Here is a 12,288-nt window from a genome sequence, read left to right as displayed (position 1 = left end):
CCCTTAGTAGCTAATTTCTAAGCCTCACAACAGTCCCGGGAAGTAAATATTTTAATTATCTTCCTCAGAGCCTAAGGGATCTGAAGTTCAAGAGGTGAAATCAATTAGAGATCACAGAGTTAGTCAGTAGGAGGGTTGAGATTTGAATTCAAGTTAACATTCTCAAATCCCTGTCCTTTTCACTGTTCATTTTATCTTCCAATATAGATGAGATGGGTTCCTCTTGCAGGTGAGAAGAACTTTAGGAAAGATCACACTTATGGGATATCTGTAAACAACTATTGGTAATGTTATTTTGGATATACAAATATACTGAATGTCTTGGAATGTCACTTTCTCATCCTGGTTTCCCCTCTTAGTCCCTCTTCCCATCCTCCTATCCATTTGGCTAGTGTCTGATACAATTATTTCTTTAAAAAATTTTATTTATTTGAGAGAGAGAGAGAGAGCATGAGCAGAGGGAGAAGAGAAGCAGGCTCCTCGCTGAGCAGGGAGACCAGTCCCAGGGACTGGGGTTCATGACCTGAGCCAAAGGCAGATGCTTAACCAACTGAGTCATCCAGGCAGAACTTTAGAGAGGTAACTGAAGTTAAATGAGGTCATAAATGGGTGAGCTCTAATCTATGTGATTGTATTTGGAGACAGGACCTTCAAAAAGATGACTAAATTCAATGGAGACTCGTAGGTGGGGCTTAAAGAAGAGAGATACACCAAGGATGTGCGTTTGCGCAGGAAAAACCCTGTGAGAACACAGAAGGAAGGTGGCCATCAACAAGCCAAGAAGCATGGGCTCAGGAGAAGCCAAACTGGCCAATACTTTGATCTGGACATCCAGCTTCCGTAAGTGTAAGAAACTTAAATTTCTGTTGTTTAAGCTATCCAACCAATGGTACTTTGTTATGCAGCTATAACAACCAATAGCCATTCTCAGAGACACCCATTCTTTCAGCTTTTCTGTTGAAAGCTTTTTTTTTTTTTTTAAGATTTTATTTGTTTATTTGACAGACAGAGATCACAAGTAGGCATTGAGGCAGGCAGAGAGATGGGGAAGCAGGCTCTCTGCTCAGCAGAGAGCCAGATGTGGGGCTCGATCCCAGGACCCTGGAATCAGGGTCTGAGCAGAAGGCAGGGGCTTGACCCACTGAGCCACCCAGGCGCCCCCTCTGTTGAAAGCTTTTCAAGTCACCAAACAAACCAACTTTCCTGCAAAGCTGATAATACTACACACCTAACATCTGATTATCACTAAATTTTATGTTACTATTTTATGTTGAAAGTTGAGAAGTCTGTCTCTTGGAGTTCTGAATCTTTGACTCAGTGGCTTGTTAACTGAAAGCCTAGCAAAGAGAAGAGAGGAATCTGACCCCTGATTAAACTTGACTAGTTTAGGTAACCCAGGCCCAAGCTTTTCAGTCTTTAATTGGCCCCTGATTGGCTTAGAGACATTTCAACCAATGGAAGGTGGAGGAGTCTTGCTAGGAATTTTGTGCCATGGGTATTTTTCTTTCCTTTAGGTTCATAGAGCTACTGCAGCCACTGTGTCACCCTGAGGGAAGCAAGCCTTTCTGATGCCCAGAAAGAAGTGTAATAAGGATAAAATATTCCAGATCTTGATTCAGACCAGACCTGAAGCCCATCCTACTTCCAGTCACACGAACCAATAAATCTCTCTTATTTTTTAAGCCAGTATGAGTCTTATGTAACATGCAAACCACCCCCCCCAAAAGAAAAACAAAAACAAAAAACCCATTCTAAATGATACAGGTAGGTGCAAGGGTACAAATCTGAATAAAGTCAGATCTCATCCTTTGAGGGGCTTAAATTCATTTGCACTGATCAAATTGGCAAAAAGTGAATACAACAGTAATACCAGTTTTGATGTTAGCTTTAGGTAACAGAAACTCACCAACATTGATGGTAGGAATGTAAACTGCTATTGTATTTTTGGAAAACAATCTGCAATATATTAGGTTTATTAGTCCCTGGCTGGATCAGAACAGTGGGAAGTCTGCTTGAGATTCTCTCTCTCCCTCTCTCTGCCCTTCCCCCATTCTCTCTCTCTCTCTCTCTCTCTAATAAATAAATAAATAAAAAGTAGAAAACTCTGCCCTCTGCTCAGGGATCCTGCATTTGTCTCCCTCCTGCCTGAGCCGGGAAGGCCGTGGCTGGTTTTCCCAGCCACGGCCAGTTCCCAGTTAGGAACTGTTGCAAGTACAGTTCCATCTGGGCAGGGCTCCGATGGAGACCTTTGCTATTGGAAGCACACCCCTACATACACACACACACATGCACAAACTTGCAGGAGCAGCTCCGCCCTTGGGGGAAGCCCCACCCTCTCCCAGACGGCCTTAAATTCAGTCGGTGGACTCTCTGCTGCACAACCCCAACCACATTCTCTGTCTAGGTAGTGGGACCCGTGGACTTGGGTAAGTAAACATCGCCCCGCTCTTTTTTCCTGCTGAGTTCCTAGAATTCCCTATCATGGAACGTTTGCGCGTTGTTCTCCCTCTCTTGCTTAATAACTTCCGAGTCTTGCACTACGAGGAAAGGGAAAGCCAGATGTCCCCATCGATGCCCACGGGCCCCTCCTTGTTCTTGGAGGGTTCGGAGACAAGCTGGAACGAAGCGCACGGCCTGTCTGCTAAGGCATAGCTGCCTTAGCCAGGGCGGCGGTTGGCCAAGAAACTTGCGGGACTGCAAAACTGGGACCATTGTGGAAGGAGACGAAAGAAAGGGGTCGGAATTCGGTTAGTGGAGACGGGCGTGTGCGGGAAAGGAGGTGAGAGCCAAGGGCGAGTGTGCCTGAGGGCACTGCACCCGGACACCTTCCTTTGGTGGGTGGGACTCTCCCTGAACTTCGGCTGCCTCTGAGGCCACAACCTTTCGGGGGCGGAGGACGACTTCGGGACTTGCAGCGAGGTCAGAATTCGCACATGGCTGCCTTTTTGGGAAAAGAGACATGTAAGAGCGGGGCTGCGGATTCGACTGCCGGGAACGCTCCCTTTGCAAAGCAAAAGGATCCAGGGCACTGCTGTTACCCGCCCCCAATATGCATATTCATGAGGGGGGGGCTGGGCAAAAGAAAGTTCAGTGTGGAACTGGGGCAAAGGTCGTCCGAAATCCAGGGAGTCCAGGTCCTGACTGACTGAAGTCGTGACAGCCAGCAAGGGTCGGCATCATCAGCTCTCTGACCCGTTCGCCCGGAGTTTGCGCGCTCAAACTCCATGTTCTTCAGCCCACGTGAGATCAGTCTTTGCTTCTGAAACAGCGCTGGGAGTTTTGCCATCGATACGCTGCGTCGCTGCGTCCGATTTGGTTGGGCTATTTTCCGGCCAGGTGAAGACAATTCGTTTTTGCATTCCCTCAGTTTCCATAAAATCCGAAACTACTGAGGTGTTTGCAGTCCCTTGTAACGCGAACACGCAAGCGGGGTCGGTAGGGCGCGGACCGCAGGAAGAGCTGACGGCCAGAAATGACTCCTCCTGCGGCCGGAAAGCTCCGCCTCAGTTTTCTTTGTTCCGGGGACCCCTAACTTTCCTGCTTACACCGCGGCGGGACCGCGGAAATAGCGACCGCAGACCCGTCCGCTAGAGGTAGGCACACACGTGAGGAAGGGGCGGCTCCCGGGGGACACGGGGGAGATCGGTCCAAGCAACATGTCCCGATCCCAAAGCTCAGAGCCGCCTGAATCATCCCGCTGGTTTCCTGTGGAGGCGAGCGTAAACCCCGGATTTCCCGTTTGGTGGCAAAGTCAACTCGCCCCGGAGCGGAGCAGCAGCGCCACACCGTGGCGTCCGGAGGCTGAGACCGGTGGCCTCGGTTGTCTCTCCCTCTGAACGACGCGGGCCCGCTTCCGTTCGGTTCTTGGGTTTGACGCTCTTTCTCGGGATTCGCTGTCTCTGAGGCGAGGACCGGAGTGTTTGCCCGCCACGGAGCTGTCCAGTGCCCTAATGAAACCCCAGCGATGACTGGGAAGAATGGGTCAGTTTTAACAGTTTTCCCTGTCTTCGAGATTTCTGAGGAAGCCTCGGTTTCCTCGTTCGTGCTCTCTCCACTGGCAGTGATAATAATGCCTACCTGGAAGGGAATTTATGGGGGTAAAATGAGATGATGCGTCCGAAGTGCTCAGCACAATAACAGAAATGTAGTAAATACTTAATAAATGTGGTTGGCGTTAAATGGTCCTGGAGAGAAGCAGACGATGAATGGATCCTGCTGCCGGGCTTCAGGGCAGGGGCTGGGAAGTCATAAGAATCCAGTCACGTCACGGTAGTGGACTGTGTGTTGACTGTGTTCCAGAAACTTCAGGATGGTTCGTGCTAAGAGCTGGACCCTGAAGAAGCACTTTGAAGGCAGTCCTACTCACAGCAACTTCGAGCTGAAGACAGTTGAACTCCCATCCTTAAAAAATGGAGGTGAGTCACAGATTTGAGCTGGTAAAGACTGTGTCGGTTAGCCTTTGCTGCTTAATAAAGTACCTCGACATTGAGTGACATCAGACGACATGTATTGGCTCACAATTCTGTGGGTTGGCAATTTGGGCTGGGTTAAGTTGGTGGTAACTCTGTAGGCTTCATCTGGGCTAACAGTTTAACCGAGGATGGACCTCACTCATTTGTCTGGTGGTTAGCAAGCTTTCTGCAGATGTGTGTGCCTCAGGCCTCTGGGTGGACTTTCTAGCAGGCTGGCTTCTAGCGAGCTGCGAGCTCTCTGTCTTCTCAGTGGTCCCGCTGATCTAGAGCACCAGGTGTTAGCCTCTGCTTAGATCATGTTTGCTGCTATGCAAAGCAAGTCACATAGCCACGTCCAAATTCAAAGAGTGAGACATACACTTCTTGATGGGAGGACAGCAAGGAGGCCCCACACAGCGATGGGACATCTTTGTGACGGTTTTGCAATCTGCCACAGAGACTTTCTCAAGGTTTTCTGTTTGAAGCCTTGATGTCATGTGGGAAGAGGATCTCTCTGATTCCTTTCATAATTGAAATGGTACATGGTTTGTGACTTTGACAAACCCTGGGGAGGATTTCCTCTCTGTCCTGGCAAGCCTGATGATGGGGTAAGCAAGTGGGGTAAGCAGGGCCTAACAACCATGTGCAGAGCTCAAATTATCCTGTGCACAGACAGGAGGGGAAAACTCTCATCCTTCACTGAGGAGTCTCCCATCCCCTTGAGGGAAGTAGGAGGACAAGGCAAACCCCTAAAGAAATCTACGGGAGAGAAACAGCAGCACATAGCATGTTTGGATATTAATTTAGTAGAGCAGACAATAAGGGGTATTTACAGGTGGGTAGGCAGAAAGGGGCATGCAATCAAATAACATGGTCAAGTTCAGTCCCATCTAAGTTGGGATAGATAGCCAGGACCCAGATTCAAAATTCCAGAGAATGTGTGCATGAGGGTCACGCCAGCAAAATGCATACTCCTTAGTACTAACAGGGGCTGCCAGTGAAACCTTATGGGAGCACTGGAACATAGTGATTACAGATGTGGCCCTGACCAAGTTCCTTAATCTAAGCCTAAATGAAGTGGAAACAGTAATAGTTGGGAATATCATATGAAATAATCCATGTAAAGCATGGAGTGAGTTCTGACTAAATAACATAATGATGACAGTGATGGTAAGGCTGATGATGGTTTGGGCTAGACCCCACTTGTCTCTTCAATAGCAAGCACAGAAGGGCAACCATGAAGCAGAAAGACGATCTTATTTAGAATGTTTACTTCAAGGGGCACCTGGGTGGCTCAGTGGGTTTAAGGCCTCTGCCTTCGGCTCAGGTCATGATCCTAGGGTCCTGGGATCGAGCCCCACATCGGGCTCTCTGCTTGGCGGGGAGCCTACTTCCCCCTCTCTCTCTGTCTGCCTCTCTGCCTACTTGTGATCTCTGTCCGTCAAATAAATAAATTAAAAAAAAAAAAAGAATGTTTACTTCGACTGTTTACGTAGAATGCCAAAGTCAATGAAGGCATCAAGCATTGAGTTTCTAATTGCCTGTGGAACGCTTTATTTTATAGAGGTCCTGCTGGAAGCTTTGTTCCTTACTGTGGATCCTTATATGAGGTATGATTTTCCTCCTAAAAAGTTACGTGTTGTGCTTTGGATCCTGTTTTGAAATAGTCCATCTTTTAAAATATCCAACTGATTGTCATTCCCCCTGTTGTCCCAGTATAATATCAGCGATAAGATTCATGGATGCGCATCTTTGCCAGCAAAGGTTTGAGAAGTTTGATAAGAGATTCCCTTGGCCCCTCTCTTTGACCACCATTTCCTATCTTTTTTTTTTTTTTAATTTTTTTATTTTAATAAACATATAATGTATTTTTATCCCCAGGGGTACAGGTCTGTGAATCGTCTGGTTTACACATTTCACAGCACTCATCATAGCACATACCCTCCCCAATGTCCATTTCCCCACCACCCTCTCCCATCCCCCTTCCCCCCCCGCAACCCTCAGTCTGTTTCTTGAGATTGAGTCTTTTATGGTTTGTCTCCCTCCCAATCCCATCTTTTCATTTTTTCTTTTCCTACCCCTCCCCAAACCCCCCCACCTTGCATCTCCACTTCCTCATATCAAAGAGATCATATGATAGTTATATTTCTCCGATTGACTTATTTCGCTAAGCATGATACCCTCTAGTTCCATCCACGTCGTCGCAAATGGCAAGATTTCATGTCTTTTGATGGCTGCATAGTATTCCATTGTGTATATATACCACATCTTCTTTATCCATTCATCTGTTGATGGACATCTAGGCGCTTTCCACAGTTTGGCTATTGTGGACATTGCTGCTATAAACATTCGGGTGCACGTGCCCCTTCGGAGCACCACGTTTGTATCTTTAGGATATATACCCAGGAGTGCAATTGCTGGGTCGTAGGGTAGCTCTATTTTCAGTTTTTTGAGGAACCTCCACACTGTTTTCCAGAGTGGTTGCACCAGCTTGCATTCCCACCAACAGTGTAGGAGGGTTCCCCTCTCTCCGCATCCTCGCCAGCATCTGTCATTTCTTGACTTGTTAATTTTAGCCATTCTGACTGGTGTGAGGTGGTATCTCATTGTGGTTTTGATTTGTATTTCCCTGATGCCGAGTGATGTGGAGCATTTTTTCATGTGTCTGTTGGCCATCTGGATGTCTTCCTTGCAGAAATGTCTGTTCATGTCCTCTGCCCATTTCTTGACTGGATTATTTGTTCTTTGGGTATTGAGTTTGATAAGCTCTTTATAGATTTTGGATACGAGCCCTTTATCTGATATGTCGTTTGCAAATATCTTCTCCCATTCTGTCAGTTGTCTTTTGGTTTTGTTAACTGTTTCCTTTGCTGTGCAAAAGCTTTTGATCTTGATGAAATCCCAATAGTTCATTTTTGCCCTTGCTTCTGTTGCCTTTGACGATGTTCCTAGGAAGAAGTTGCTGCGGTGGAGGTCAAAGAGGTTGCTGCCTGCATTCTCCTCAAGGATTTTGATAGATTCCTTTCGCACATTGAGGTCCTTCATCCACTTTGAGTCTATTTTCGTGTGTGGTGTAAGGAAATAGTCCAATTTCATTTTTCTGCATGTGGCTGTCCAATTTTCCCAGCACCATTTGTTGAAGAGGCTGTCTTTTTTCCATTGGATATTCTTTCCTGCTTTGTCGAAGATTAGTTGACCATAGAGTTGAGGGTCTATTTCTGGGCTCTCTATTCTGTTCCATTGGTCTATATGTCTGTTTTTGTGCCAGTACCATACTGTCTTGATGATGACAGCTTTGTAATAGAGCTTGAAGTCTGGAATTGTGATACCACCGACTTTGGCTTTCTTTTTCAATATTCCTTTGGCTATTCGAGGTCTTTTCTGGTTCCATATAAATTTTAGGATTATTTGTTCTATTTCTTTAAAAAAAATGGATGGGATTTTGATAGGGATTGCATTAAATGTGTAGATTGCTTTAGGTAAAATAGACATTTTCACAATATTTGTTCTTCTAATCCATGAGCATGGAATATTTTTCCATTTCTTTGTGTCTTCCTCAATTTCTTTCATGAGTACTTTATAGTTTTCTGAGTATAGATTCTTTGCCTCTTTGGTTAGATTTATTCCTAGGTATCTTATGGTTTTGGGTACGATTGTAAATGGGACTGACTCCTCAATTTCTCTTTCTTCTGTCTTGTTGTTAGTGTAAAGAAATGCGACTGATTTCTGTGCATTGACTTTATATCCTGACACTTTACTGAATTCCTGTATAAGTTCTAGCAGTTTTGGAGTGGAGCCTTTTGGGTTTTCCACATATAGTATCATATCATCTGCAAAGAGTGATAGTTTGACTTCTTCTTTGCCGATTTGGATGCCTTTAATTTCTTTTTGTTGTCTGATTGCTGAGGCTAGGACTTCTAGTACTATGTTGAACAGCAGTGGTGATAACGGACATCCCTGCCGTGTTCCTGACCTTAGCGGAAAAGCTTTCAGTTTTTCTCCATTGAGAATGATATTTGCGGTGGGTTTTTCATAGATGGCTTTGATAATATTGAGGTATGTGCCTTCTATCCCTACACTTTGAAGAGTTTTAATCAGGAAGGGATGCTGCACTTTGTCAAATGCTTTTTCAGCATCTATTGAGAGTATCATATGGTTCTTACTCTTTCTTTTATTAATGTATTGTATCACATTGATGGATTTGCGGATGTTGAACCAACCTTGCAGCCCTGGAATAAATCCCACTTGGTCGTGGTGAATAATCCTTTTAATGTACTGTTGGATCCTATTGGCCAGTATTTTGGTGAGAATTTTCGCATCTGTGTTCATCAAGGATATTGGTCTGTAATTCTCTTTTTTGGTGGGATCCTTGTCTGGTTTTGGGATCAAGGTGATGCTGGCCTCATAGAATGAGTTTGGAAGTTTTCCTTCCATTTCTATTTTTTGGAACAGTTTCAGGAGAATAGGAATTAATTCTTCTTTAAATGTTTGGTAGAATTCCCCTGGGAAGCCGTCTGGCCCTGGACTTTTGTTTGTTTGGAGATTTTTGATGACTGTTTCAATCTCCTTACTGGTTATGGGTCTGTTCAGGTTATCTATTTCTTCCTGGTTCAGTTGTGGTAGTTTATACATCTCTAGAAATGTATCCATTTCTTCCAGGTTGTCAAATTTGTTGCCATAGAGTTGCTCGTAGTATGTTCTTATAATTGTTTGTATTTCTTTGGTGTTGGTTGTGATCTCTCCTCTTTCATTCATGATTTTATTTATTTGCGTCCTTTCTCTTTTCTTTTTGATAAGTCTGGCCAGGGGCTTATCAATCTTATTAATTCTTTCAAAGAACCAGCTCCTAGTTTTGTTGATTTGTTCTATTGTTTTTTTAGTTTCTATTTCATTGATTTCTGCTCTGATCTTTATGATTTCTCTTCTCCTGCTGGGTTTAGGCTTTCTTTGTTGTTCTCTCTCCAGCTCCTTTAGGTGTAGGGTTAGGTTGTGTATTTGAGACCTTTCTTGTTTCTTGAGAAAGGCTTGCACTGCTATATATTTTCCTCTCAGGACTGCCTTTGTTGTGTCCCACAGATTTTGAACTGTTGTGTTTTCATTATCATTTGTTTCCATGAATTTTTTCAATTCTTCTTTAATTTCCTGGTTGACCCATTCATTTTTTAGAAGGATGCTGTTTAGTCTCCATGTATTTGCGTTCTTTCCAAATTTCCTCTTGTGATTGAGTTCGAGCTTCAGAGCATTGTGGTCTGAAAATATGCAGGGAATGATCTCGATCTTTTGGTACCGATTGAGACCTGATTTATGACCCAGGATGTGGTCTATTCTGGAGAATGTTCCATGTGCACTAGAGAAGAATGTATATTCTGTTGCTTTGGGATGGAATGTTCTGAATATATCTGTGATGTCCATCTGGTCCAGTGTGTCATTTAAGGCCTTTATTTCCTTGTTGATCTTTTGCTTAGATGATCTGTCCATTTCAGTGAGGGGAGTGTTAAAGTCCCCTGCTATTATTGTATTACTGTTGATGTATTTCTTTGATTTTGTTATTAATTGGTTTATATAGTTGGCTGCTCCCATGTTAGGGGCATAGATATTTAAGATTGTTAGATCTTCTTGTTGGACAGACCCTTTGAGTATGATATAGTGTCCTTCCTCATCTCTTATTATAGTCTTTGGCTTAAAATCTAATTGATCTGATATAAGGATTGCCACCCCAGCTTTCTTCTGATGTCCATTAGCATGGTACATTGTTTTCCACCCCCTCACTTTAAATCTGGAGGTGTCTTCGGGTCTAAAATGAGTTTCTTGTAGGCAGCATATGGATGGGTTTTGTTTTTTTATCCATTCTGATACCCTGTGTCTTTTGATTGGGGCATTGAGCCCATTAACATTCAGGGTAACTATTGAGAGATATGAATTTAGTGCCATTGTATTGCCTGTAAGATGATTGTTACTGTATATTGTTTCTGTTTCTTTCTGATCTACTACTTTTAGGGTCTCTCTTTGCTTAGAGGACCCCTTTCAATATTTCCTGTAGAGCTGGTTTGGTGTTTGCAAATTCTTTCAGCTTTTGTTTGTCCTGGAAGCTCTTTATCTCTCCTTCTATTTTCAATGATAGCCTAGCCGGATATAGTATTCTTGGCTGCATGTTCTTCTCGTTTAGTGCTCTGAATATATCATGCCAGTTCTTTCTGGCCTGCCAGGTCTCTGTGGATAGGTCCGCTGCCAATCTAATGTTTTTACCCTTGTATGTTACAGACTTCTTTTCCCGGGCTGCTTTCAGGATTTTCTCTTTGTCGCTAAGACTTGTAAATTTTACTATCAGGTGACGAGGTGTGGACCTATTTTTATTGATTTTGAGGGGCGTTCTTAGCATCTCCTGGATTTTGATGTTTGTTCCCTTTGCCATATTAGGGAAATTCTCTCCAATAATTGTCTCCAATATACCTTCTGCTCCCCTCTCTCTTTCTTCTTCTTCTGGAATCCCAATTATTCTAATGTTGTGTCGTCTTATGGTGTCACTTATCTCTCGAATCCTCTCCTCATGTTCCAGTAGTTGTTTGTCTCTCTTTTGCTCAGCTTCTTTATTCTCTGTCATTTGGTCTTCTATGTCACTAATTCTTTCTTCTGCCTCATTTATCCTGGCAGTGAGAGCTTCCATTTTTGATTGCACCTCATGAATAGCTTTTTTGATTTCAACTTGGTTAGATTTTAGTTCTTTTATTTCTCCAGAAAGGGCTTTTATCTCTCCGGAGAGGGTTTCTCTAATATCTTCTATGCCTTTTTCGAGCCCGGCTAGAACCTTGAGAATTGTCATTCTGAACTCTAGATCTGTCATGCTACCTATGTCTGTATTGATTAGGTCTCCAGCCTTCGGTACGGCCTCTTGTTCTTTTTTTTGAGGTGAGTTTTTCCGCCTTGTCATTTTGTCCAGGTAGGATTTGCTTTCTCCTGCTGTGGAATTCCGCTGTTCTTGGTGACTGAAGTTGGTTTTGGATGGTTTCTTGTTGATCTTCTTGGGGGAGGGGCCTGTTGTAGTGATTCTCAAGTGTCTTTGCCGCAGGCGGAATTGCACCGCCCTTGCCAGGGGCCAGGCTAAGTAATCCGCTCGGGTTAGCTTTTGGGAGCTTTTGTTCCCTGAGCGCTTTCCGTAGAGTTCCGGAGGACGGGAATGAAGATGGCGGCCTCCCAATCTCTCGGCCCGGAGGAGCCGAGAGCTTGGGGTTCCGCTCCTCAGTGCACTCTCAGAGCAAAGCGCCCAATAGCCCCGCCTCCCTGGCTTGCGGTCGCGACTCGAGGAAAGCAGTCAATTGTTGGAGCTGGAGAAAAGCGCCGGGTCGCTTTTGTCTCCGTGGCCTCCGGCCGCGCTCCGAGCCCACCCAGCCTGTGACCGGCACAAGGTAACCCCGGGCTTAGAGCTCACTCCTCGGCTTTGTCGCTATAGCCGGCTTCCCCGCTCTAATACCTGCGAGCTCTGCGGCACTCAGACATCCCCAGTCCTTCTGTGACCCTGCGGGTCCTGGGATTATGCTGACCCCGCCTGGGTTTCCCCCCAGTTTAGCCTCTGGAGCGATGTCTCCCAGTGGAGCCGACTTTTAAAAGTCCCGATTTTGTGCTCCGTCGCTCCGCCGCTTGCCGGGTGCCGGCCCCTCCCCCCGGGGTCTATCTTCCCGTCGCTTTGGATTCACTTCTCCGCAGGTCCTACCTTTCAGAAAGTGATCGATTTTCTGTTTCTGGGATTGTTGCTCTTCTTCTCTTCGATTTCCCATTGGATTTATAGGTGTTCACAATGGTTAGATAAGCTATCTAGCTGATCTCCTGCTACCCGATGTCG

The 12,288-nt window shown here is 45.0% G+C and overlaps 1 protein-coding gene across 1 annotated transcript in view; it reads left to right on the top strand.

The window, feature by feature from the left end:
- Positions 1 to 2,333: 2,333 nt before the first annotated feature.
- PTGR1 (prostaglandin reductase 1) overlaps positions 2,334 to 12,288 on the top strand; it is a 32,262-nt gene continuing 22,307 nt past the window's right edge. The window contains exons 1-3 of the mRNA XM_080820666.1: positions 2,334 to 2,426; positions 4,300 to 4,415; positions 6,016 to 6,061. Of these exons, the coding sequence (XP_080676792.1) occupies positions 4,310 to 4,415; positions 6,016 to 6,061 (152 nt within the window). The 5' untranslated portion in view covers positions 2,334 to 2,426; positions 4,300 to 4,309. The remainder of the gene's footprint in view (positions 2,427 to 4,299; positions 4,416 to 6,015; positions 6,062 to 12,288) is intronic.

Source organism: Martes martes (assembly GCF_963455335.1).
Source record: "Martes martes genome assembly, chromosome: 12".
NCBI classification, from domain to species: Eukaryota; Metazoa; Chordata; class Mammalia; order Carnivora; family Mustelidae; genus Martes; species Martes martes.
The sequence above is the reverse complement of the archived record's forward strand: the minus strand, read 5'-3'. Positions and strand labels throughout refer to the sequence as shown.